The sequence below is a fragment of the Chamaea fasciata genome, unplaced genomic scaffold (genome assembly GCF_029207755.1).
Source record: "Chamaea fasciata isolate MVZ Bird 193981 ecotype frontalis unplaced genomic scaffold, bChaFas1.0.hap1 SCAF_1, whole genome shotgun sequence".
Classification (NCBI taxonomy): Eukaryota; Metazoa; Chordata; class Aves; order Passeriformes; family Sylviidae; genus Chamaea; species Chamaea fasciata.
In genome coordinates this window covers 107,562,335-107,589,726 of record NW_027094086.1, presented here as the reverse complement: position 1 = coordinate 107,589,726, position 27,392 = coordinate 107,562,335, and the positions used below count along the sequence as shown (strand labels likewise).

Sequence of the window (27,392 nt, the reverse complement as noted above, 5' to 3'; positions counted from 1 at the left end):
TGACATTTCAAAAAGCTTCTTCAGGAAGGTTTCCGGGCTGCAGGGTGAAAAAGAGGAATATTATCCAGCGGGGAGACGAGGCAGAAACACTTTCCTTGCATCACCCGGGTGACTTTAACCACCGTGCTCCCGCCCTTCCCAGCTGTGCTGCCTGGCCCGAGCCCTTCCCGAGCCCGATCGGACACCGCGGGGCGTCTTTGGAAGCGCACGCCACGTTTTCGCACACCGCGCGCGCGCCCACCACGCAGCGGGGACGAGCAGCGCGCGCTGGCTGGGTGGGCGTGGCTTTGGGCGCGGCCAAGGGTTGGCCTGGGGCGTGGTCGTTAAGGACACACCCCCCCCCTTCCACGCCCACAGCCACGCCCCCGGTGGGGACGGGCGCGGCGGGACGGAGCGGCTGCCGCTGCCGGCGTTGCCTTGATCCCGGCGGGAAAGAGGAGAGCAGAAGGAGGAGGAGGAAGAAGAAGTAGAGGAAGAAGAAGAAGGCGGGGGTCTTCCCGCTAAGCCAGGCAGGATGGACAAGTACGACGATCTGGGTCTGGAAGCTAGCAAGTTCATCGAGGACCTCAACATGTACGAGGCCTCCAAGGACGGTCTCTTTCGGGTGGACAAAGCTGCCGGCAACAACCCCGAGTTCGAGGAGACCAGGCGGGTGTTCGCCACCAAGATGGCCAAGATCCACCTCCAGCAGCAGCAGCAGCAGCAGCAGCAGGAGGAGATGCTGATGGCCGCGATGAACGGAGGGGCTGCCGCCTTCCATGCCCCCCGTAGCAGCCCGCCGGTGGCGCGGGGTTCGAAGCCGCCCCCCGCCGCCGAGGGGCCGCGAGCGAGGCCCTGCGAGGGAGGGGAGCGGGGCTTCGGAGGGATCGGCACACGTGCCGAGGCCCCAGGGAGCCAGGCCGGGCGCCGGGGCTGGGAAGAGGAGCCCGACAGGATCCCCCGAGTGGGGGGCTCACAGCCTGGCGCGGGGCGCGGGGAGGGACAGGCTGGAAGCCCCGGCGACCCCCAGCCGAGCCGCGGCGGGCAGGAGAACGGTGGCGAGGGCAGGCGAGGTGTCGGGGGCCGTGACCCGATGCCAGCCGGACAGAAGTCCTCCTCCTTCTCAAACGCCGCGACTCCCCCGGCACCCTCGGTGGGGCCAGAGGATCCCCCGCCACAGCAGAGGTCCTCATCCTTCTCGGCACCCTCAGCGCAGCCCACTCGAGGGTTTTCAGGCTCCGCTGAGCCCTGCGGTCCCAAAGCCGGAGGAGATGGCAGCCAGCCGTGGTACCAGGGTGTCTCGCTGTCCTTCACACCAGGCTCCGCACCCGCTGCTCCCAGCGTGGAATACCAGCACGCCTCTGCCTACCCCAGCCCGGCCGGTCACTTCGTGGCCCACGGTCAGAACCACAGGCCCAGCAGCAGCAGCGGGAACCCTGAGCCGGGCTCCTCACGCCTGGCCTCGCGAGGGATGGTGGCTCCCAATGCGCCGCAGATGCTTTTCCCGGAGGGCGTGAGCGGGCCACGGTCAGACTCCGGGCACCTGGATGGCTCCAGCACAGCAAAGGTGAAGCTACCCTGCCAGACCCTCCTTCCGCAGCCAGAGCAAGGGCCATCGGCGGCCGAGCTGAAGCTGGAGGCACTGACCCAGCGCCTGGAGCAGGAGATGGATGCTCGGCCCAAGGCCGATTACTTCGGTAAGGACGCAGTCGGCATGAGGAGGGCTCATTGCAAAGCAGGGTTCAGACCTGCAGAATTGCATTTGCCTGTACCTCTGCGTGGCTGTGCTCTGTCAGTTGCCCAGAGCAGGGTTGTTTAGTTTAACTTTTATTTATCACAGGGATTAGAAGCTCTTCCTCCTGTGACACCTTTTTCTTTAATCCTACCTCTCTATTTTTAAAGCAAAGGTAGTTCAGCAGCTTTGGCGGGAGAGCGGTGCTGGGAAGAAGCTGCAACAGCGTATTTTGAAGTGTCCTTCACTGCCAGCAGGGAGGCACTTAACTTTTCTTGACAATACTCCTGATTCTCTCTGTCTTATAAGGATGTGTCCCGACCACATGTGGGCGGGAAGGCAGCAATTCAGCCTGCGGAGGAGTCGTGCCTGCATAGGCTGCCTTCATGGAGAAGGGCACAGAACTCAGGGAAGAGACAAGTAGCTTGGGGATGGGGAGGGCGGTGGTTTCCCAGAGTTGCCAGGATTTCCCTCTGCCCCCAGGTGCTGGTTCCCATCAAGAGTGAAAGGATTGTTGTGTGCTGAATATGGCAGAAGAACAGGCAGTAGGCATGTTCTTCCCGAAATCTTGGGTCTGTGAGGAGTCCAGACCACCACCAGAGGTTATCACTGGCACTTGGCACTGAAAAGGAACCACTTACATGCGAGGATCTCCCAACGAGAATATTAAATATCCTTCTGGATTAATTTCATTTGCTACCGCAGGATGGCAGGAGGTCTGGGGCAAATTGCATGTTTCCTTTCCCTGCTGTGCTGCTTCACTATTTAACAGCAGATAAGATAGCTCAGCTTTTGGGAGAGGGAAACCCAGAGTTGCTGGGAAGGCTGGAAACTCCATGGTCAACTTAAGAAACGTAGGGAGCAGGCCAAGCGTATGGATTTTCCTCGTGATTTTAGACCCACAGTCGCAGAACAGGGACAGATTAAACTCTTCAGCCTGGTGCTGAGGAAAGGTTTGCCTCTCAGGCTGCACAGGTGCTGTTGCATAGGGTCCCGTCTGGTGGGGTCGGTGGGTGGCTCAGTGGTGGTCTGAGCCACACAAGAGCTTCACACCGAGCTTTGGGGATGTAGCTCGAGGGACCACCGAGCGCTCAGCTGCAGATTGCTTAACAAAATGTGTTTCTTGGCAGCAGACAGGAGGCTTTGCCCTCAGAGGGCTCTGCTGGGGTTGTTTATCTTGGTATCTGAGACTGGATTAAGCCCTGTGGCAGGGCAGGGGCATTTTTTATCCTGTCGCAGAAAAGTGATGTGTTGAGCTGCTCTACTCACAGCGTTTTGGCCTGGACACAAGTTTTGGCACTTTCCGTCCGGTGCAGGAAGCGCGCGGTTTGAACGAGCGCAAGGAGCCTCGCTGGGGGCGCTGAATGCCGTGACCAGGAGCTATTAATGGCAATGCCATTGGCACAGCAGGCTCCTGGGGGGTGGTGCTCGAAAATGGGAATGTTTTTCTGGAGGTGACATTCAGCTCCACTGGAGTGATGTCAGGGGTCCCTCTTCCCTCCCTGCTGTGTCTTCTCCTCGCGGTGCGTGTAAACCGGCTGGATCAGACCTCATCCAAAATGTGCCTGGGAATGGGCTCAGGAGGCAGAGGAACCCAGCTGATGCTTAGATTACTTTTACGTTTCTGTCACAAAATAAAGATGCGAGGCAGGAGGAGGCTTTTGTCCTGTGGGAGATTTATAGTGAGGCAGGAGTATTTTTGGCAGCATGAGGAGCCTGGCTGGTCAGGTGGCTGAGTGAGCCCCAGGAAGGGAGGAGACACAGAGGCTGCCTGATCCCCAGTGAGGTGCTTTGACATCCTCCTGCCAGGAGATTTTGCACGAGGATGTGATGTCGGAGAAATTTGGGAAAGAGGAGAGAGAAAAAAAAAAAAAGAAAAAGAAATTTTGCAGTCTTGGCAGAGGGAAAAGTAAAGTTTTGTGGAGCCTCAGCTCAGCAGGTGAAGGTTCAGCAGATCTGCCCTGCTGAGGATCAAGGAACAGGAAGGAGCAAGTATCAAGATATTTTAATTCTGGGCCTCTTCCTCCTCCTCTCTTTCTCACTTCATTTGAAGGAATAAAGGGCACAGCTGGCCTTCTCAATTATTTTTTGCTATGCCCTGCTCTCAAGCTACCAAACTTGAGGATGTAAAATAAACACTTTTATGCAACAGTGATAAAAAGGATCAGTTGTTTGTTTTGTTGCAGACATTTTTCCCAGTGAAGGGAAGTCTGTTGCAGCAGGTTTGAAGTTCGTCAGAGCCAGGAAATGAAACCAGGACTAAAGTACAAATGACCAAAGTATTTTACAAAAAATATTTTCAGTTCTCCTAATTTTGTGTGCTGCTTTTGTAACAAGGGGATGTTTTCGAAGATGGGTCTGTCTGTCAGGTTAACATACTGTCCTTCAGTCTGTCTCAGTCAGGGCCAGATGGTTATAAAGAACAGTTCATTCTGATTACAGTAAAGGAGCTGCTTTCTCCTTCACTATGTGAAAATGTGTGCTTGTAAGTGAAAGCCTAGGAAGGATGAGCCAGGGACTAGGCAAAATACAGGTAGGATGCTGTGCTGAGGAGCAGTAGTCTGGTTATCTGTCAGAACCAACTTGCTGTGCAAAATGCTTTTGTCTGCTCAGAGGAGGTATAGTAAGTGAAAGGAAAGAAACATACAAAGCCAAGAATTCTCTCTGGGTTTTTTTTTCCCTTTGGGTTGTTGGGGTTTTTTTGGAAGTAGTGACCTGTGCGTGAGCTGCATGGGCTGCACATGTCTCTGGAGGAATTTCGGTTTTCCAAGAGGGCTTTTGAAGTGCTGATTTGATTTATGCGGGCTGTCAAGGAGGACATAGGGAGTCTCAGGTATCACCCATGTCTTTTGCTTGGGGAAGGAAAAGCTGAAGTTGCTCCCTAGAGAGGCTGGTTCCCATGCAGCAGAGAAGGGCCCCTGTGTCCCTGGAGGTGTATCTGGAAGCCAGCTTAGGATGTAGTAGGTTTTGGTGTACTATTTCCTGGGAACATTCAGGAGTGAGGTGCCCAAATCCCACTGATTTCCCATGGCATTCCTTTGGGTGCATCAGCCTCCATCTCCTCTTGGTGACAGAAGGTTAAACAGGAGTGATCAGGGGAGTTGCAAATCCTTTGTTAGCACTGCCCAAATGTTTAGGGTTAGGTGAAGCGACACCATCCCAAAGACAGAACGTGTCTGATGAGTTTTCAGGTGAGACAGATGCACAACCAAACTGAGCATCTGCCTGCACTGCCTGGGAGTGACTTGGTAGAGGTGGGTCCTAGCTGAGGTGTGCTGGGGTCTGCAGGGAGGTTTGACTACTTGTTTTAGCATGCAGTGCCTTGGTCTGCAGGCACAGATGGGTGCTTTTAGAAGTGTAACATGTAGCATCACGTGTTTACCAGTGCTTTTTTCATACAGCTAGATGGAAATCTCCACCTGATGAAGATTATCTACACTCTTACCAAGAGCTTTTTGTAAAACCATTTTTATGAATGATTTTCGTGTTATAAATACTAGTTAGCTGTTGTATTCTGCCTTCCTTGTTATTTACAGCAGAGCTGATAAGCTGCAGGTGTTTTAGGAAAGCCCTGGGCATCTTGTTTTGCAGTGAAAAGCTGGGATGCTTCCCAGCAGTCAGGGAGAGAATATCTCATAGCAGAGTCTGCAGATTTTTTTCCCCTTGCCAGAAGCAGAGCAGTAGCTGAATCACTGAGCCCTGTGGAGACCTGGAAGCCCAGCACCTTTGAATGGGTGTGGGCAGCTCAAAGGCCACCAGTGCTCTTTAGAAGCGCAGTGCACAGTGAAGTTGGTGTTTCACCACTGCTGAAACCACAAGGCAGCTCAAAGGCCACCAGTGCTCTTTGGAAGCACAGTGCACAGTGAAGTTGGTGTTTTACCACTGCTGAAACCACAATTCGTTTAACTTTGGGTCCACATCCAGGGTCTTTACTGAACTGTGCTGATGGTGGGGCACCAGGACACTTTGTGTGCAGCAAAGGTAATCTCAGAGCTGACAAATGGAGGGTTTCTGATTAAAATGAAAGTTCCTCTGAGTCTGTTTTGTCTGTGGGTGATGATGACAATGCCATTTCCACTGGGAATGAGCAGAGGCATCCTTTACCACCTTCACCTGGGCGAATACCAAAGCTGAAAGAAGACACCTGCCTGCAGCAGAGAGAGACAGGTCCTGGTGGAACAAGGAAAGCTGGAAGGATCACGACACTTGGAGTAGTGGCTGTGTACAGATTGCAAAGCTTATCTCACTGCAAGAAACCAAGCAAATAAGTATTGGCCTGGAATATGGCTCTTCAAGATTACAGCAGTATGTGCTTCTCCTCCCTTCCTCTTGGGAGCTCAGCTGGGTTTGCAAGCTAAGGAAAAATCTACCAAAAGGAAAGAAAAAGCAAGGAGTTGAGGCAGAGGAGCAATCAGTCTTTCAGTCCCACTCTTTCAGGAGTGGGACTGAAAGAAACAAGGAGCCTCATTCATGTGGCATGAGAGTTACCATAATCTCTGACGTCACTATAAGGTACTTAAAATGTCACTGACGTGAGTTTGATGGCATTTTTTTCCTTCACTGGCAGTGTGTACACAAAGGTCTGCAGCAGGGTCAGGGGTCAAGAGCATGGGATGAAAAAGGGAACAGAAAACTTGTGTTTACCAACTCTGTGGTTCTTTGGGCAGGGAGTACCTGTCCATCTTTGCACAGACAACCCAGTCACTCTGTGATGGATGGAACCAATCTGCCAGGTTTTCCAGGCACTTAATCTCACCTGGGCCTCCAGATCTCCTTGAAATCACCTCTCCAGCAAGACTTACTGCTCAGGAGTGGATAAGCAGCATAGCAAGGCATGCAGTGTGTGTAATTTAGAGTTTGATGTAGGAATTAAGGTGATCAATGGGAAGGTGGGTGGGTTCAAGTTCCAGAGAAATTCTAAAGTAAAACCAGGAGAACTGAGCATCCCATCGTGTATGACAGGGTGAAGGCTTTTCTCAGCAGACAGTCTTTGGAACACCTGTGTGCAAGTGGAGGGCTTGGCTCTCCTGGGATAAATAGGTGGGTTGGAGACACAGCAGCTGTACCTGCACTGGGTCCTCCCTGTCAGAGTGAGTGTCAAGCAGAATTCTGACAGGGCGGACCCTTGTGAAGGTACAACTTCTGCCAAGCGGCATCAGGATCTACTTCTGGATTAGCTGTGTGCATGTGTGGACAGATGGGAATGATGATACCAGAGGTACAGAGACTCTGGGGTGTTCTTCTGAGTTCAGCTGGGGGTTCTTCAGCATAAATCCAGCCTACTGTAAGGAGGGGGCAAAACTCAGTTACATCTGATGGAGAAGAGTCAATCTGATTGTGGAAATGTGGCTTGCACAGAGTATCTGGAAGGAGTAGGACAGACTTACTGTTTCTGGATTAGCCAGATAAGCAGACCCACGCCACCAGAATCATTCTGCCCCTACATGTCTCTTACCTGGGATCAAATTTTCATGGCAAAGAAATCTCACCACTGAAGCACTGTCAGAGTTGGCTGTTCAAAAGGAAGTGACAGTATTAGTAAACTCAACCAGGAGGACATGTAGGAAAGCTTGGCTGTGCTGTGTGCTGCTGAGAAGGGAGGTGCTGCTGAAAGGAAGAGGAGTGCTGTCGGAGGAACTGTGGTCTTGGTCTGTAGATTGATGTTGTCTGAAATGTGGAAGTAAGTCCAAGTCCAAGAAAATGCTTGTGATGAATTTTTAGTGAGTGGGATACAGTAAGTAACTAAACTCCTGGTGAGTGTGAAATTGCAACACTTGGAGGAAAAAATGTCTCTAGGGGCTTTGAGTCTGGTGGTAAATGGAAATGCACTTGTTGAATTTTGAGGGTGGGGCTGACATTTCAGGCTGAGCACCGGGTTCAGTTTCATTTCTCACAGTCCTTGAGGTCTGCACACAACCTGTTGGATCACGTGAGCCGAGGCTGCTCCTGGTGAGAGCCCTCCTGGTCTGCAGTGCTGAGATGGAGTGTGGCAAGTGCTGGGAAGTGGCTTACGGGGCATGTTTTCGGTCCCAGCTCTGTTCCAAAGGTCCCTTTGTTCAGACTCTCAGCTGCAGCGCGGGCGGTTGCTTGCTGCATGATGCGAAAGGGAACAGAGATTTCTTTGTTGTCCAGGGATGGCTGCCCTGCCGGCAGAAATTGAACCCAAATCAGCAATTTCCATCCCTTTCCCTTCCCAAATCTGGCTGCCGTTCTGCCTGTGCGCTGGGGCATGAATTTAGTGGTGCTGTGCGTGTGTGGTGGTTTGGGTTTGTTGTCCTGGTGGTAAAAGAGAAACCTGTCATTTCTTCTTAATAACGTTGTCTAAGGTTAAAAATTGTAATTTCAGGGGGAATGTCTGCTGGGATTAGTGCTTGCATAAACACTTGTTACAAGCTGCAGAGTTACCAAGCGCAGGAATCCGGGATCTTGCTGCACTGTGGCTACTCAGGATCCCTCTGCTTCACTCCGAGGACAGAAGTTTTTGCTAAAAGCCACTCCATGCCAAGAAAATTACCCAGAACTGCTGACTAGTGTCAGTGGCATGTGGGGCTGGAGTGGTGCTGCTGACATTTTAACACCAGCAGAAAGCACAGTCAGCACTGTTTCGGGAAATAGCCGGCGTGGAGCAGGGCGCAGAGCCCGTTTTGCAGCGGGATGGGGTTGGAGGTGGCCCCGGTTGCGCTGGCTTTGCACACGCGCTGCCGAGCTCAGTGACTGGCTGCTGTCAGCAACAGGTTTTTCCTTGCTTTTTCCTTGCTTAGCCTAAGCCAAAAGATCAGGATCATTGAGACAGCAGGGAGTGAATGGGAAAAAAAGAAAAGTGAAAAGGAAAAAGCAATAAAAATCACTTTTTTTCTTTTCCCCTCTTTCAGGTCATGTGTGCTGAGTGTCAGAGATGAAGGCTCAATTATGTTAGTTAAAATACTTCAGAATATTATATCTAGAAAGAGCAAAGACCTCTTTAGAGAGTAATTTCACTTGCTACTGAGATTTAATAGGCTTTCAAGTAAGATTCAGCAGATACATGTAAGAACATAAACTAGATTCAGATGTGCCATAATGCTATTTTTCAATTGTCAACCTTGGCACAGGATATGTATGAATATTTATAGCATGTCTGGGTTATTACATACTTGAGTAATTTACCACATTTCAGTTTTTACAGAAAGCATTGTCAATTTATTTTAAAACCCCTTTCATTCCATGACTTCAGTTTCCATGTTTTAGGGGCCTAAATATTGAGAGAAGTGGGTGAAAGGGTTAATCAGGGGGTGAAATGGAGCATGGACTGAAAGGAAGATGGAAGGATGGTTGGGGAGGTTGAGGGTGGGAGCTGGAGGAAGGTTTTGGCACATGTGTGAGAGCCTTGACAGCTCCTGCAGGATGTGCTGTTGGGAACCCAGAGGGGCAGTGCCTGTGCTCTGAAGTGTAACGGGATAGACAGGAGATGGCAGAGACCATTTCTGCCCTCCCCGGGGTTTGCCTTAGCCTACTTAATAGTGGTTTCTGCCTGCCAGCATCTTTACTGGGCGCTGTGCCTGCACTCAGCTGCTGTGCCTTCTCTCTCCTGCTTCTTCTTGCTGCTCATCCACAGTCAGTGTCACCCGGCTGCTTTGTGGAAAGGAGGAAATCGGAGCATGCTGGTGAAATTTTCTGGAGCAGCCACTCATTGGCACGGAGAAGGGGAAAATGCAGCACTTGCAGTGCAATAAATACGTTGGCTCTGTGGAAAGCCTGGTGGGTGTCATGGAAAATTGGCAGGTTTTCTGCTCTCAAAACTTTCTGCTCGGCATTGCTGTACTCAGGAGGGAATTTTGAGTCGTTAGCTCTTGTGTCAGATCATTGCACAGAAATTCAGACTGCCGCTGAATGTGCGCATTTCTGGGATAGCACATCCATTTGAAAAGCCAATTTTTTCTTATCTTTGCCTTGACCTTCTTTCTTTTAAATCCTTTTTCTAATGCCTGTACGATTTATCTTTCTTAAAATGTTTCTTTCAATAAATGAGATAAACCTGCTCAGTTCAAAAAGAACCAGAAAGTTTTGCTCGCTTGGTGCCAGCCTGAGTGCTGGGGTGGCCCCACAGCCAAGCGAGCATTTCAGCTGGTGTAGGATTTGGACAAAACAAAGTAACTAATTATTCTTTGCAGCCTTCTCTCCAGGTTTGTGCCAGTGTGTACTCTGGCTCTGAGTGCAGTGGGGCTTGGCGCAGCACTAGGACAGCTTTCAACGTGCGGGTTGAATGCACACAGGCAGCTGCAGCACAGAGAGCCAGGTCTGCTCTGCAAAAACCTGGGAGACTCAAGTGTCTGCTTTTCAGCGGCCTTGTGTGTGCTACTGCAAAGGACTCCAGAGTGGTTTTATCCCTGTAGTGTGAAAACTGATGGCCATGGCTATTGGCAGCAGGAGGAAACTGTTACTCACCCTGGCAGTGCAAACCTAGTGCTGCCAGAGTTGAGTTACTTTTCAGCGCTGTTGTAAGCAAAATGGACTTCTTCCTAACTTTCTCCAGACTTTTTCAATTACTCTGGAGCTTGCAGTGCCCCCAAAGAAGTGAAATTTTGTTTACCACCCTTAACATAACTAAGGATCTCCAGCGAGATGATGCTGTTCCTCTTCCTGGGCCAGTAGGAGCGAAGTGTGACTCACAGTCCCTTGACCAGGGATTTTAAGAGCCGGGATTAATAGGGCTGGGTAGCGGTGCAAGGAGAGACCTGGAGGTGAAATCACATCAGAGTCACTACAGACCAGAGACAGAAACACATTAAGTGTTTTTCCTTCACACTGCCCCTTATTCATTTATTTGCTTAAGCAGAGATTCAAGTTTCTCAGTTAGAGTAGTTAAAGGGTGATGTTACTTTAAAAACAGCCTATCACAATCACAGGGTGATGTCTGAAGTAAGTAAACTGGCTTGATGTGCCATTTCCTTGTTAAGAGAGGTAGATGTCAGGTCGTCTAGCTCTGTTTTGTTGGGAAATCATTAGGGCCTTCAGCAGGCACGACTGAGGTCTGAAATGGATGATTTAAAGGAGCTAAGTGAAGAGCTGTGTTTTCCTCACATAGGTTGCAACCAGCAAGCTTATCTTATACAATAAGCGGTAGAAGCTATTGGTCTGTGAAGAGCTCTGAACACCACTTACTGTTACTCACTGCTTTTGTGAGGGTCCTTAAACAGGTTTAAATGTATATAGAGGTTGTCAGGAAGGATGGGGCAAGGAAGGAGATGTCACTGTACCTGAACAGGACTGCTCTTGTGCAGTTTACTTTTTGCCTAAGTCTTCCACTGTGGAGGTTTGATGACTGTCATGACCACTGTTAACAGCATCTCTCAGGGCAGGTGACAGTGATGTCACCTACATCTTGTGGCTTCAGTGAACCACATGGTGCTAAGCTGTTCAGCCACCATGACGAGCTACATGTGTTGTCACCCAACCAGTGTCCCCAGCCACCCTGTCGGATCCCACTTGTGACCTCTCTTCTCTCTCCCAGGTACCTGCGTGAAGTGCAACAAGGGCGTGTATGGAGCAAACCAGGCTTGCCAGGCCATGGGCAACCTGTACCATGACAGCTGCTTCACCTGTGGAGCTTGCAGTGAGTATCCCTGGCCTGCTCTGATGCTGGTGCCATGCTCTGCAGCAAACTCTTCGGGCTTAACATTTTTCTGATGTAAAAGGGGAAGAAGAGAAAGCGGTTATTAAACTATCTCCCAGCTGGAGCCTGCTGCAGCTGTATGACTTGGTGGTGGTGGTGGTGCTTGCTGTTTGTTTTTGAATGGATTGTTGCAAGGCACGTAGAAAAGATATTTTGGATTGTGCCAGGCTTGTGCCTTCTGGTATGGGGGATGGTTGTTTTTGTTCCTCTGCCTCTCAGTTATAGCCAAATTTTCTTACGAGAGTGTTTTTTCAAAGTGGTAGTGAATATGCCTGAGCTGGCATGTTTTTTGTCTCAGCAGGCTTTACTTTTCAGATGGAGCTGCTGCAGGGTAAATCCAGTGACGGTGTTTTCGCTGCATGCATTATCTTTTACTTGCTAAAATAATTTTGTACCTCTGAAATATCTCGAGTCAAAGTATGCAAGTGCATGGTTACACATCTTGCTCACTCTTTCTCCAGAGAAATGCAGCCATGCCCTGAGATAAGGGGTGTGTCTCTGCCAGTTTGGTTTATGGTTTTTGCTGGGAGGAAACTAGTTACTGTGCAGAGGTATCTGCACAGGGCTGGGGGCAGCGATGATGAACCCCGTGAAATCTACCCAAGAGGCAGAGTAAATAGTTCAGCTGGCCCTGCTGAGCTCCCTGAGAGTCACTTGTCAGACCCACATCTGAAGCTTGCTGGGGTGTACAGCAATGTATGGATACTCCTAAACACCTTTTTGAGGAGGTCTGTGATGGAGCTGGAGTGAAGAACTGGCCACTTGATTTTAAACCATGGCTGTGTTTGTAAGACAGTGGTTTTTCTGTTTTGTTATGTTTAACTCCAGCAGTAGTAGCATATTTTTAGGAGTGTAGCTGCATATGTGGTGGCAGAAAAAATAATCTTCTGCTGCTTTTGAATATATGAGTTTGGTTTTCCCAGATGAGACTGAGGGTTTTTCCTCCTGAGTTGTATTTAGAGTTATAAACTCATCAGGACTGCATGTGTTTTATTTGGAGCTGTAAAGTTGGAATAAATATAGAAAGATGTGTATGCTTTTTAATAATAGCTGAGCCTTGAACTATGCCCATTTCCCAGCTGTCCTACACCAGCTGCCCTGCCTCACCTATGTTTTCAGTAGAGCATTTCACCATCATCTAACCAAAAATAGGAAAACTGAAAAGAGAAAGCGGTTTCTGCACATAGTGGCAGTTTCCTAGAGGCTTAGAAGTCAGCTGCTCACTCTTCTATTCTTTCTTATAAATTAATTTGGAATTAATTAATCTTCTCCCATGGAGAGGATTCCTGGCTGCAGCCAGGGCTTTGCTTCAGTTACCTCTTGCCCTCTAGGGCTGGGCAGTCTCTGAACTGCCCTTGCACCCAAAGCTCCTGTTAAAAATAATCCAGCAGCAGGTTTGAGCTGTCTTAAATTTCTAAAATGACTATCGTACAACTGGTGCTTTAGAAAGAAACACTTTTGATCCTCCTTTAAAAATGAATTTTTACAATCTTTATTTGGAAACCAGCCCCAGAAAAGTAGTTGTGGTTGCAGAGGTATCCGTGGTTACGTCTGTTTGTTTGTCTGTGTTTGGTTAAAAATTACCTTAATCCCATTCCAGATGAGGTGGGTTGGTGAAGGTTGAAAGAGTAGCTATTTGCTGCTTATTCTAAAAGTCAGCCCTTTCCAAACGTTTCCAGTGCAAGATGAAAAGGTGTGGATGTCAGGTGAGACTTAGAAAGATGGAAAGAAGCCAAGTTTAGTAAAGTGAAGCCCATTTTCTCTCTTACCCAGGCTGTAACTGAGAAATGTGCTGAGTAGATGTGCTGGGGCAAAGGGCATCAAACTGAAAGCAAAATCAAGAAACAAGGCTAGTGAAAATGATGGAGAGGGAGGGAAAGAAAGGCGTGTGGGTGCAATAATGATATTTCTCTCGGTAGAAAAGACTGCATTTCAAAACAAGATTAAAAAAGGGGAACACAAGTCACGGGCATATAAGTGAGAGCCTAATTCAGCTTGTTATATTTGGAAGAGTAGTCACGAAAGCTGAAGTCCTTCCCATTGTGGTAGTGGCCATACTAAAATGGAAACTGAAGGCAGTGGCAGCTGGCAGGATGGCCTGGATGGATGGAGGGGAAGGTGTGTGGTGGCATGGGATTCCCAGCACTCCAGAAGGAGCAGTGCCAGAGAGAGGCCCCCACAGTAGTGGTGTTTTCCCTCATGTGCACAGACCTCTGCAAGCAGCAAGGTTTGCAAGAAACCCTTCAGTGCAGGAGGTGGTTTCGTGCACCAGACGCTTACTCCGGGGCTTTGTGGCCTGACCTGGGCTGGGCTTTCTGATTCATCAGACCTCTGCACTGTGGCTGCCTGCCTGGTGCTGCCTGGGGAGGTACAAGATGTCCTGCCCTGCACTCAGGGAGGAAACCTACTCGAGGGGAATACCCCCTTTTGAAGCCCCAAAGTAATTTCCCAGCCCCACAGACCATCAGTTGCTGTGGGGATAAAGGGCACACACTCTGTCATTAACTCAGAGAGGACACATGCCCCTCTGCAGGCTTTCTGTCACCTGTAAATGTGATGAGACCATTTGGTCTGCCAAAAAAATAAATATTTATTTGGAGTTGTCTTTATAGCTGCAAAGCACATCTTGAGCAGCTTATGTGGAAACTCTGGTTTCTAGCTGAAAAGTAAGTACTGCTTTTCAGGTCAAGTGGAGTTCATCTTGGACACCATCCAGTACAAACTTGACTGTGAGAAGTCAAGGTTGCTCCTGATTTCAATTCTAAAATTTCTTCTCTGGTGGAACACTGACTATCCCCCACTCCAATAAATAAAATACACAAAATTACCTATTAAGGTAAAGCATATTGTCCTCCAGATATTTATAACCACTGTCCTGCTGTTTTCATTTTAGGAAGGATTTCTAATTTTGCTCCTAGCTGGATTTGTGTCCAAATGTGCATTGGTTTCCCTGACACAGAAAATCAAGAGGGTCTAAGAAGCAAGGGGTTATGTGGGGGGAGGGACGATACCTCATAGTGCCAAATTTCCTTCACCCTTTGCTTCCCAATACACATATGTTCAGAGATAAATGACAGAGCAGTTTGTTGAACAGGGCTATGCACACACTGCAGGGTTCAGTTGGCAGGAAAAAAATGTACTGTCTTATCTGAGCCAATGGCATGTAATGCAGAAAATTTGGCTTAGAGGTCAGAACAACAGATTTAAAATTATTACTTTGGCATAAATGTCTCATTTATCTTCTTGTTTGTTACAGGGCAGAGGCACAAACAAGGCAGCATTTTGCAGAGGGGGAGAAGAAAAAAACTTCAAGCTCTTTCTGCAGGATTAGTAATAAATGATATTTGCTTTACAGGAGGGCCACGAAAGTAGGTTAAAAAAAAAAAAAAGGCCTCCAGATGCATTGAGCTATTTCCTGCAACCACAAGGTTTCTGTTTCCGCCTTGAGCTTTGGGGGTTTTTTTGCAGCTTGTTGGACAAACAGGTGTAACTATCTAATGGTTTGTGACACATTAGCCATTTAAATTAAATTACTACTTTATACCTCCTCAGAACACTAAAGAAAGATACGTGTTTCTCCAGATGTTGATATTTCCCATTTAGGTAGTAAGGAGACCTTATAAATTATATACTTTTAACTAGACTGTATCAGTCTAACCTGCTCTGTTAGTTTTAGTGTTTTCTCTTGGATTCAGCCGGGCGTATATCCAAATGCCACAGGTTGCCTGGAAAACAGACCTTTTTGCTCAACCAGCAGTGTAGTTTAGAGCATAAGGGTCTTGCACTTGAGCCACTTGGTCCTCAAGAGGAAATCTGGAAGCTAAAATAGTGCAAGGGAAATGTTGGAGATGGCTGGGAAGGAAATCAGTAGGCGAGGAAGGAAGTCAGGAAGAAAGAACTGATTGCAAGGTGATTTGAAGGAGTGTTTAATGTTGAACTACAACACGAGGGCCAAAGCGAGGACCAGATTTTGACTCCTTGCTGCGAAGAGCTGGAAACCTTGTATGTTTGCTAGATTAAAGAATTCAACCTTTGACATGTCAACATCACTGCATTACTTTATTTTTCTTTTCTATTTTTGCAAGCTCAGATTAATGTTGATGTCAGTGTAGGGATTAACAGGCTGCTGTTCCAGTGACAGATTTTGAAATCACACAAGCTGACTGCTTCTTGCCACCCTCCGGGTATATATATTTTATATTTAATATTTCACAGCATAGTTGTGTTTAGAGGTATCAAGGGTCATTTACTAACCTAGGTAGCTAAGCTATCAAAGCAGTGTTTTCTGCAAGCATGACTCTCTGCTTGGGCTTATTAGTCTTGCTGCAGTGATTATAAAGCATGGCTACTCAGAGCAATGCAGCTCTTGGTGTCTTTGGGCTAATTATGTTGAATAAGTATGCCCTAAATTGGTATGTAGCTCCTAGAAAAAGAAGGCCATGGTTTTTATTGGCACCATTAAATAACTTTACGAGCAGAAAGTCACCTTTTTCTGCCCATGTGACTTAATCCCAGACAGCAGGATAGCCAGCCAGCCAGCCAACCAGAAGTGAATTTCCCCTTGGCCACATGTATGTGTATGGTTATCTTCAGATGCAGAAACTGCCATCTCTTCTAGTGGAGGCAGAACTTAGTGCCTATAATTGGATAAAAACCCGCCACACCAATCAACTCACTTGAGAAATGTTAGATCTTCAGAGTGGAGAGTGCGAAGCATTTCTAGTAATCTCTCCTCAGCATCCCTTCAGTAAAATTACCATGCCAGAGCCTGCATAGTAAACAAAATCATTTTCTAGCAAAAATCATGTCAGAAAAGATTCAGGTGTGCTTGGATTTACGGGTTAGGGGACTGGCAATTCATCAGTACACTTTCCTGCATCAGTCCAAATTGCTGTTACATTCTTGCTGACTTTTTGTCTTCGGTCTCAGCTCACTGGCGAAAACTCCTATTGTTTGTCACAAGAAGTGCGTGCTATAGATGAGAAAAGCCAGGGCAGCTTTTGCAGTAAGGTGACAGTACTTGTTCTCCTGGCCAGAGCTCAGGGCAGTAGTGCTATGAGCCCTGAGCTGAAGGGGCTTTGGCATGGATCAGGTGTCCTCAGTAGATACCCTTGATGGAAAGGTGCAGCTGTTCAGCTCCGCAAGGGGGTGGATGCAGTCAGGTATTTGTCAGTGTAATAGTGGTTTCAGTCAATTGTGTGTGTTTTAGTGCTGGCTCAAAGTCTGAAATCATTAGGTCAACGTGAGGAGAAAAAAAAGGTTGAAATCTTTAGTGGAGTAGATTTCCAGTCCTTTTAGTCTTTCCATTTAATAATATCATCTTCAAAGTACTGTTTTCTGCTAAGAACAAGCATAAGATTAATTTGTGCTGTAAAGATTTTAGTGGGTTTCTTACAGTGTTTTAATGATACCTGTGAGTAGTTTTCTGAGTAGGGTCTCAGTAAGCACTGAGGCCCTTTCCATAACCAGAGAAATTTTAAAATTACTCATTGTCGTTTCCACGCACAGTTACATTCACTGAGGTCACAGAGATTGCCTCCCCCTCCTTCCTTCTCTGAGGCTCTCTGTGTTTCGATGAGTCACTGGGTGGTAGGGTGACAGGCCAGCTCTTGACAGACACCTGGTTTTGATGCATTTTGGGGAACAGGGCAGCAGTCTCCAGAGTGATGCAGAGTGGCTGAGCAGTGGGATGAAAACCAGTTACTGAGCAGGGACTGTCTGGATCAAAAGCACTGCTTTGTCCCAGGGTGACTGTAATTTACCTCTGAATTTTGACACTTCTAGTGGTTTTCCCTAAAAAGAAGAACCCTTGAATATCTTCTTGCAGTGGTTTGCCTGATGTCAAAGGAGAGGTGTTGCTCAGTTTTGTGGTGTGCTGTGGTTTTGCAGTGTTTCTGTCTGGGGATCCATTTCTGCCCTCACCTGTGGCTATGTTGCCATTAGAGGCAGCTGACCTTTCTTGCTGGCCTCTCTTACATGCCCCAGAGCATGTTTTTGGCTTTCAGGCATCAGATCATTTTCTGAGAATTTGGAGGGTTTTTTTGGTTGGGTTTGTTTGGTTTTTTTCCTAGTGCCGCAAATGTATTGTGAGAGCACAGAGGGTATGTTTTACAATCTTATCATACAGCCAGTGTAGTTGAGAGAGACTGAACATCTTAAGTGGTAGTGGAGTTACTGTGTCGTAGCACAGTTTGTTTTCAGAGATATCCTATCCTCCTGCCCATGGTTTCAGCAAGACTTTGGTCAGTCTTGGGATATCTGCCATTTACCTGATCTGGAGGATGTACACGCACTGAAGTGACTCTTTCATGCAGGCTCAGTTCTAGAGCAGGTCGGAAATATTGATGTTTCTGTGTCAGCCTCAGTGCTGCACCCAGCTTTAACGGTGGCCAAGAGAAATGGGACAGATAGCAGAAATTAGGCAGATCTGTCTGATGTCTGACCTGGTCTGCTGCACGGGGTAGGACACCATACTGCCTGTCAGCAGAGTGTCCACAGAGGGCTCCCAAAACACATGTGCTGGCTGAATTCAATGTGCCATCAGTAATCACATATCCAAATTTATTTTACAGCTGTGGTACTTGAAAAAGCACTGATTTTTGTAATGGCAGAGGCCCTGGGCTCTCAGTGTAGAAGGGACCCAGGAGAAGCTGCCAGTCAGCAGTGATTTTTGCCGATGTGCTGTGCAGATACCACAGAGTTCCATGATGCTTAGATAATTGATAAGTGAAGCCCACACACTGCCTTTCCAGCAATGCAGCAATCCTGGTTGTGCATCCCCATAGAGCCCTGGGATCCAGAGGTGGCCCTGTTCCATTGTATGCATTGACAAGCTATCTCTTGTCCTTGAATGTGGGTTTGTGACCCCATTGTTTTTAATAAATAATGGAAAAGCAACTTCAAAAGAGAAAGTTGAGTCCAAATCTCCAGCAAGCAAATGATGGATCTCCCAGGCTTCTCCCTGCCAGGGACATTACAAGTCCCTGGTTAAACTCTCTCTGCGTGGTCTTCCAAAGGAGAGAGCCATCATTTGAGGAAACAGTGGACAAAAGCACTGGCATCCTGGGAGTGCAGCCTGATGGTATGCCTATTATCAGCTGCTAAGCGAAGTATGTTTATTTTAGCACAAAGGCACTAGTGACTAAGCTTGAAATATTTTGAAATTGGTGCTGAGATGACCTCAAGGTCATCCTGAAGGTCCCACAGCTAAACAGATTAGACAGATGTGTGAGGGATGAGCAGTACATAAAAGTTCAGGGCTCAAACTTCCTGTTGGAAAGATGAACAAGATACTCTGTAAAAACTAGTGAAGACAGCAAGGTTGAATTTTAATTGTCTGAATCTTTTCAGGTGTGATATTAGTTAAATTCAGGCTGAAGTGAAAGTGAAATACAGTCAGGGGCCAGCCGCATAAGATATGTGGTAGAACAGTTGATCCTGAGAGGGGCAAGCCATGCATTAAGTATTCCTGAGTTTGTCAAAGGATATTTCATCGTGATACATCTTGAAAGTAGGCAGTTATCAATATGTGATTTCTTATATGCCATTTAACTTCTCAATCCTTTCTTTTGGTGAAAATAAAACAACATCTCCATGCTCAAGTGAAACCTATGCCAGGCTCTGCAGGCAGTCAGAAGCATTACTTTTGAGAGGGACTGGTTTAGTTTAAGGCACTATCCCATGGCAGGGAGCTCAGTGCAGAGACAGATGTCACTGCCACCCTGCTCTGCACTGTGGGGCAGTCCCAGTGCTGTTTCTTTAACTGGTGTGGCTGCAGCAAGAACGTGCGTTCCCCAGCTCCACCAGGACAGTCCCCAGTGGAGCCTGGGAAGTGTGTTTTTCCTGCATCTTGCCTTCCCAACTGTGTGATGAGAAAGTGCTTCCTCATCTCAGAGACACTGGGAGAAGTCCGTCCCAGAAGTGCACAGGAAGAAGTGGAGAGCAGCAGGGAAGAAATGGGCTGTGGTTGTGTGAACCACTCCCACGGTGGCTGCAGGAGCACCTGGTTACTCAATTGTTTTTGCTAATTTCCTTTTACATATCTGCCAGGAGCCTAAAGAGAGTCATGGAGAGCTAAAAATAGTTAAAATGCTTACCTCTTCCCTAACTAAAGTAATTAAATCATCCCTGTTCTGCCTCAAAGTGCTCTTGGTGTCAGCAACTCTTCTTCAGGCACTCACATAATGCCAACGGCCAAATTATAAATCCTTTATAAAGGGTTTATCCCTCTGCTGAAGGAGCTTACAGCAGAAGCCCAGACACAGCATGCTGGCTGTGGCACCTTCACTGAAGGTCTGTTGCCATCAATCTTAACCTGCTAATGTCACCGTGTTAAAAATACACTGGGTGCAGAATGGCTGGTAAATGCTTTTTTTGTCACCGTGGAAGAATGACATTGTGGCAGTGATCCAAACCTCATCCTTTCTTTCGGGATGTCTGCTGCTCATGCACCAGGCCTTCATCCAAAGAAGTGTTTCCTGTTGCATGGCCCCATGTGTATGTTTTTCCTCACCACTGCCAGCTTGTCTTTAAGGAGACACATTGCCTGCATGTGGAAAGTCACTTGGGCACCTGCCTGTTGCACTGAACTGGAGCCCTCGCTACCGTGTAATTTAAAACCGAAGTTAAATGTTCTTGTTTGTTTTTCATTTTTGGGAGTGCCAAATCCCAGTATTACATTTCAGTCCATGGGAGATTTTCAAGAGTAGTTCTTGCTGCGTTAGGCTTGTTGTTAACTTGCTTAGGACCACCCTTGACAAAGGTGATGCAAATCTCAGGTATTCTCAAGCCTCTCCTCTCCCTCCTCAGAAACTGTGACTCTAGAGCTGTGGGTGAGCATGCCAGGCTTACCTGTGGACAGGCAGGCACACAGGTGGTGTTATCACACAAATACACACCCTGGGTTATAAACCACAAAGATTACGTCTCAGATTAGATACTTTCTGTTTTGAACTCTGGGTCTGTTTCGGTTTCAGCAACCTTAGCAACATCAAGGCGGATGAGAAAAATCAAAGTGGAATGCTCTCAGTATTGTCAGGTTTTCTTCCATGTCCTATCCAATGTCTGCACTGGGGCAAGGTTGGGCTGGTGCCCTGGATCATCTCTGACCTTCAGGTTATGTGGTTGTCCTTAGCAGGAATTAGAAGAGAATGGGAGACAGTGACTGTGACAGGGCCATGTCCTTTTGGCTCCTGCACTGGTCCAGTAAACATGGAGCTGAACAATGCCCACAGTTTAACCACGAAGTATGAAACATCCTTTGACAAACCGGGGCTTGTTCCTTGAGAAAACACACTGTCCCGTCCTCCACTTGCCTGCTGCCTGCGACCTAGACAAGGACTAAGGTCTGGCTCAGTTCACTGGCAAAACTTTGGAGCTTCCTTGGAGCATCTCTATTTCGCAAGGTGCTCCACCGGGACAGTTCCCCGTGCAGTCTGGGGAAGTGAGCTTTTCCTGCATCTTGCCTTCCCAACTGTATGATGAGAAAGTGCTTCCTCACCTTGGAGAGACACTGGGAGCAGTCCGTCCCGAAAGTGGGCCGGGAGAAGCTGAGAGCAGCAGAGGAAGAAATGGGCAGCAGGAGTTGTTTCCCAGCCTGAGGGTGCCCTCTGGCGTATGCAGGAGACTGTAACACTTGTTTCTTGAAGTGGGTTTACTTGGTTTTCTCCTTTCCCTAAAGCCTTGCAGGCAGCGTGGTTCTTCGCTGAAGGCTGCCGGGTAGGTGTGTACCGTAAGGTGACCCCCGGACCAGTCCCGAGTGTTGTTCACGTTTATACACCCAGCAGCTGACAATGATTTTTTTAATGATACTGGCCACAGGAGCATGTCAAACAGGAGGTTTCTGGGCCCAGTGTCTCAGACCCAGTTTCTCTCCAGTAGTGCCTGGTAGGTGTCCAAAACCAGCCTGCAGCAGGTCCTGCTCCAGCTGTGCCCAGGCAGTGCTGCTCCCCCTGCCCTGGGCACTATCTCCTGGCACACACTTGGGGCTCCAGTGCAGAACCATTCCAGTGCCAGGCTGGCATTTCAAACCCTGGGTTCAATAGGGAAACCAGGCTGCAAAGAGGTAGGATCAGCTTTTTACAAACAGACAAAGCCTAGCTCTTTTTTCTTGGGGGACGGCAGAGTGTTTAGGAGTGGTGGCAGTGTGAGCAAACATTACCGTGATTACATGGAACTGAAAACAGACGGTGAATGAGAGGCATAAACACAAAAGCTGCAGTAAATACAAATCTTCTCCTTATGTAGAGTCCTTTCTTGGAAAAACTTTGTCATCTTGTTTTGATTACGACATTTGGATTTTATGAAAAAATATTTTTAAAATAGTTTCAAAGCATTTTGTTGGCAGCTGCAGTAACAAATGTGCTGATAGGTACCAGTGAAGCCTGCTGAGTGCTCTGGTGTTGCATTCTGCTGGGGCAGAGTGAGTGCTCAAGTATTGCAGTGCCTTGTCTGGCAGCTGCTGCTCATAGCAAAACAGCAAGGTCATGACATTTTGAGGAATTAAGTCAAGTGTGGGTCAGTCTCTGTATGCCCTTTCTTCTTTCCTCCTTGCTCCTGTCCTGGGGTGTTTTCCAGCATGAGTCAGTGTATCCTCCTTCACTCTTCCCAGAGTTTCTACATGTGGTGATCTGCCAGGAGGTAGTCCAGGCTTGCAAAGCTACTACCTCCTATCCAAAGGTGGGACTTTTGTCCAGATCCACCAACATTCATCAGCAACCACCAGTGGAAGAGGATTTGGCAGGCTTGAGTCTGGGAAGACCCGTGCTAGGGTTTGGTGCTCTTTTCCAGCTGTGTGACATCTGTCCTTGGATGTCTTCATTGTTGTTTGCTTCTCAGCAGCCATGTTTTGATCACAATTTCTCCTTGTTCTCTGCTGATCTTTTTCTTATCTCTGTGATTTTTTCCTTAGGTCGAAAGCTGAGAGGAAAAGCCTTTTATTTTGTCAATGGAAAGGTATTCTGTGAAGAAGACTTCCTGGTAAGCATCCAGTTGACTCTTGTAGTGAGACATCTCAGACTTGCCAGCAGACTCACAGCCTGTCTGTCTCTCAGCTCTGCCTGTGTTTCACACACTTCTGGTCCAGCATCCTGCCTGGTCCTTCTGCTCCAGCATTTTCCCAGGGCCAGCCCCAGCCATGGTGCCTGCCCACATGTGGTGCTGCAGGTAGTTGAGTGAGAGGCCCTGGTTTTGTGGCACAGTCCCCTAGCTGAAGCCATAACCTGTTGTGATGGCTCCTTCAAAGCATTGTCTCCGTGGCCATACTGAGGAGGCAGGAGTGAGATGAATGGCTACAGAAGAGTGAATGAGTGAATTTTTTTCTTCTAATGGATATCTTAATGGATATCTTTCTGTTGCCCTCAATGGATTTTGTGGGAGTGTACCTAAGCATGAAGCAACCCCACAGTCCTTTCCTTGGCTGGTGGAGATAAAAATCCGTACAGTCTTTTGTCCCTAAGTCCTGGTAGATCAAGCCTTCCTTAAGACTTGAAAAAGTTGTATTTGCTTACTTATTGGTGAATCCTATGATTTCTGTCAGAGAGAGGTAAGTTCATCTTCTTTGTTCTCCTCAGTATATTCTACATAGGATGAAAATAAGAGGATTAAATGCACCTAAAATATTTCATTTTGCAAGTTTGCATTTCCTTCATTCAGACAGATGATATGCTGTGCGTATTCAGACAGATGGACATGACAGACAGTTCCTTACCAACAGATCTCAGCAAAAACAGCAAAAAAGTTTTTCTGGGCCAGACTTGATTGCTATCCTAACAGGGAACTGGAAAAATACCACTGACCTCAGAGAAGCTTCAACAGAATTATAACCATGTAACCAAAGAAAAATTTGGCTTTCCAGGCCTATATATACAGATATTGTGACATAAATATGTGATAAATACAAGTAGGTTTTTGTCTTGTAGATTCATGTGGTCAAATAAGCATGTAAATAAATCTTATTAGTAACTGCCTTTTTTGCATGTGCATTTATGGTATTTATTTTTATACTTAATTAAAGTTAAGTTTTGGACTCAATTACAGGAACTTGTACTCTTTCTGAAACTGCGCAGTCTGAAGTATAGGTAGAATATCAGAGGGAATATCATCTGCCCACGCCTTTATATAACAAAAAAAAGCATTAGAAAGTTTAGCTTTTCTATGTAAGGAGCATGGAAAAAGGACCAATAACAAATATGCAAATAACACTCCACAGTACACTGTTCTTTATGCATGAGTGGCCTTGTGAAATTTTAAGTGAATTATTTTTGTCCTTGCAGTATTCTGGTTTCCAGCAGTCGGCTGACAGGTGTTTCATTTGTGGTCATTTGATAATGGACATGGTAAGTGATAATTGCTTTAGGAGAAAAAGCTCCCACAGCTTTTTAGAAGAATGCATCAAAACCAAAATATTTTCATATCCAATGCTGTCTGTTATCATCTAGTAGTTTGCCTAGTGCGAGATTGGTATCAGAACGAAAGTCCACTGAGCCTTTTGTTGATTTTTTCAAGGAAGCGAAGCTGGCACCCTACTGTATGTGGTGCAGAGACACTGCACTGCCCATTTTCAGTGGGTGTTGAAAAGCAGAGCCTCCAGGTCTTTCATCGCTTTTTGAACTTCTCTCGACAGTGTGTTTGTAATCCTGTTGATGCTTCCTGCTCAGCAGTGCTGTGTCTCTGCAGTGCTCCCTTGCTGTGAGGGACCAGTGCAGCTCTCTCAGCCTCTCTTTCCTGCAGTCAAGCTGTGTCTTCCCATGTGTCTTCTGGATTAAATCACTTCCTTGCCATTTTATGTGGGTACTGATACTCTGGGGAACAGGTTTTACCCAGAGAGTGTTATCCAGACCTCAGTTGAGATCTGTGAAGCAGGATTAGCCTACAGCAGGTACCATCCATTCCAGATGTCCATGGGGTGGGGGATGCTCAGGGGGTCAGCATTCAGTTAGAGGATGTTCAGAGGGAGACAGGTACAGCTGGTGGTGTAAGACTACAGCTGAGGCAAAGAAATTAGGAATTTCTGGTTCACAGCATGCCTCCCAACCTTTTCTAATGCTTATCATTAATTATCTTTGTTTGCCTGCTTACACTGGAAAGCATTACAATTGGAAGCTGTTTCCTACTCAGAAGTCTGATCCTTCTACTGACGGACCATGGTATTCCAGGTAGTGAATTGCAGCTGTTGAGTTCAACACAGTTTCCATCGTCTGTGCTAATTAGAAAGCCAAGTGAGCAAGTATAAAGGCCTTCGATATCTAAGGAATTAGGAAAACCTAGCAATAATACTGGTTTCAACTTCTCATGGAGAATATAAAAGTGTATTTCCTTTGTTCGGCTGGTACGTCTTGCCTTGTGATCTTGCTAAGTATTCTCTACTTTTTGACTTCAGAAATTACTTTCTTTCCTTTAAATTCTGTCACTTCTATCCCTTGTCATGCTAAATACCTTGACTGAGTCTCTAAATTGTTTTCTTGCTCACACTAATAATTAATATCTCTAGAGCCAGGTGCTATATATTGATTCCAGCTGCCCTTTCCACCCTTGTTAACTGATTTTTCAGATGAGATGGGGGAGAAAAGACACAGCCCCACTGATGAATATGCAGCATTATCTGGTGTAAAGCTGTGTGTTTACTATTTTCACCTCTGTTGGCTCTTCATGTGCATTTTTCCTATCTCTTGCTCTGTTGCAGATCCTGCAAGCTCTAGGGAAATCATATCATCCGGGCTGCTTCCGATGCGTCATCTGCAACGAGTGTCTGGATGGTGTGCCATTCACTGTAGACTCTGAAAACAAAATCTACTGTGTCAGAGATTACCACAAGTAAGGGCAAAATAAACAGCAGAGATGTTCCAAGCAGCAAACCTCTAATTTAGCTTTTCAGCTGGTTAGGAGTGCAGATTAGTAAAATAGGGACAGGGTTAGAAGTTTGAGGATGGGGCTAGATCCTGGAAATTCCTCCTCTCTCCTCTTATCCAGCCATTGACTCCTGTGTAACTCTGATGAAGTCAAATAACCTCTGGGCGTCAGCTGCCCCTTCTGCAAAGCAGAGAGAGTGAGAAATGTGCTCTTGAAGTGTTCACTGATGTACAAAATTAGTCTGCTTTAAGGTGAACCTGTGAATGCCTGTGGAAATCAATGCGATTTAATTTTTGAGAAGTTGAAGGGCTGATTTTGACTTTTAAAGAATCGCCACTGAACCTGCAGAGCAAAACTTTCACCCTGTTCTAAATTAAACAACTGATAAATCCACTTTATAAATCACTTATTTAGACAGTAAAATAAAATGGCTGGTAGTTATGGTCCTAGGGCTGCACGCATTTTGTGCGTCCTTCTGGCTTGCTTTGGTCCTTGCTCCATTTTCTGAGCAGGGAGAGTATTAAGCGTTGCTCAGGCAGCCCTTGGAACTCTTCTGTGTTGTGCCAAGACTCGAGTTGTTACAATCCTGTTGCCAAGATCAGTGCCCTTGTATGCCATCGTTATTCTGAAATAATTCATATTTCCTTGCAATTTAATTTAATTATTTGTTGTGTTATAAGGCCTTAAGAAGCTGTGCAGTCACGTGGTATTTTCTCAGAAGTTTTCTGCCCAGAGGCTGCCACTTCTTTTAATGTATTTTTCTGGGGACAGTCCTGCTCAGTTCCTCCTCATTTTCTTTTCCAAATGTCTCAGTAGCAGCTAAGAATTTTAAAGAGAATTTTGTATTTTTTCTGGCACTAAGTGTTGAGCAACGTGTGCCAAACGTTACTTAAAATAAATGCTCAAATGAATTTATGACCTCAGGATGCAAAGCTTTCCTGTGGGTAAGGGATTTACAGCTGCGGCTTTTCATGTTATCACTGAGAACATACAGGCCCCTCTTTTTATGTTGATCCATAACTTGCCTTCAATTTCTCGTTGCTCTTCCAGAGTTTTAGCTCCAAAGTGTGCAGCGTGTGGACTTCCCATTCTGCCCTCTGAGGTGAGAGCCTTTTATTCCATATCCCCTCAGGGCAGGATTGTCAGGCCTTGCTCCCTTTCACACTTGACCGTGTGTCAAGACAAATGTGCTTGTGGATGGGGAGAGATGGTTGCTTCCTCTGGAGTGCAACCCTTTGCTCTAAGCTCATGGACTGTTCTTGAGATGTGACCCTTCTTTAGTTCAATGATGAAGCTTATTCTTCCTTGGCCAGGCTGCTTTTTTCATCTCCTGCAGGATTTTGCTGCTGCTAGTTTTATGTTCAGGAGAATTTTCCTTTATGTCAATAGATGCTGATGGCACTCATGAATGTCCTCTGTGTGACCGTTCTGGGACTAACTCTTTTTAATACTTGGAGGAGATGAATCTTGGACAAAACCAATTTAAAATGATGAAAAATGTGATCTATTGAAATTACCAAGTCATTAATTCATGATTTCTGATAGATGTTACTGTTAAACAGAGAACATTTTTTACATTTCTGGTGTCACATTTTAGAGGATATCTGCAGTCAGTCAATGATGAAGCTTTACTGTAAAAATAACTGCAAGTGGCAGGATTTATTTGTTATTTCCAACCAGCTGCCAAAATGCATTTCCTCAACATTCATTTTGTTGCAGGAAGCAATCTACAGAGTGCATGTGTCTGATCCTGCTGTAATCCTTTGTAATTTCTGCTTTGCTCAAATGCTCACAGGGGTCTGATGAGACCATTCGGGTTGTGTCCATGGACAAGGATTACCATGTGGAATGTTATCACTGTGAGGTAGGTCAGCAGCTTTCTCAGGGAGTGGGCGCTTAATAGTCATAACTACTATTATTTTTAGGATGGAAATAAATCTCCTGCCTTACAGCAGCAGTAGCTGAGCAATTCAAACCTTGCAGTGTGAGACTGTTTCTGTCAGCGACTGAGAAATTTCCAGATTGAGGACGAAAGGTTCTGCAGCAATGTGTTTCAGTTCCAATTTCATTTGCTATCCGTAAAGTTACGGCCAACAAGTTAATTATTGCTTTTCAAATTTGGCAGTTTATTTGTTAATGCAGGAAGCATGGTGACTTAGTAAGGTGTAATGCTGCCTTTCA

At 46.7% G+C, this 27,392-nt stretch overlaps 1 protein-coding gene across 1 annotated transcript in view; it reads left to right on the top strand.

Moving 5' to 3' along the window:
* Positions 1–356: 356 nt before the first annotated feature.
* Positions 357–27,392, top strand: part of LIMD1 (LIM domain containing 1) — a 33,086-nt gene continuing 6,050 nt past the window's right edge. Inside the window, exons 1-7 of the mRNA XM_066192723.1 lie at positions 357–1,676; positions 11,202–11,303; positions 22,273–22,340; positions 23,636–23,698; positions 25,045–25,175; positions 26,262–26,313; positions 27,007–27,075. Coding sequence (XP_066048820.1) covers positions 515–1,676; positions 11,202–11,303; positions 22,273–22,340; positions 23,636–23,698; positions 25,045–25,175; positions 26,262–26,313; positions 27,007–27,075 — 1,647 coding nt within the window. The 5' untranslated portion in view covers positions 357–514. The remainder of the gene's footprint in view (positions 1,677–11,201; positions 11,304–22,272; positions 22,341–23,635; positions 23,699–25,044; positions 25,176–26,261; positions 26,314–27,006; positions 27,076–27,392) is intronic.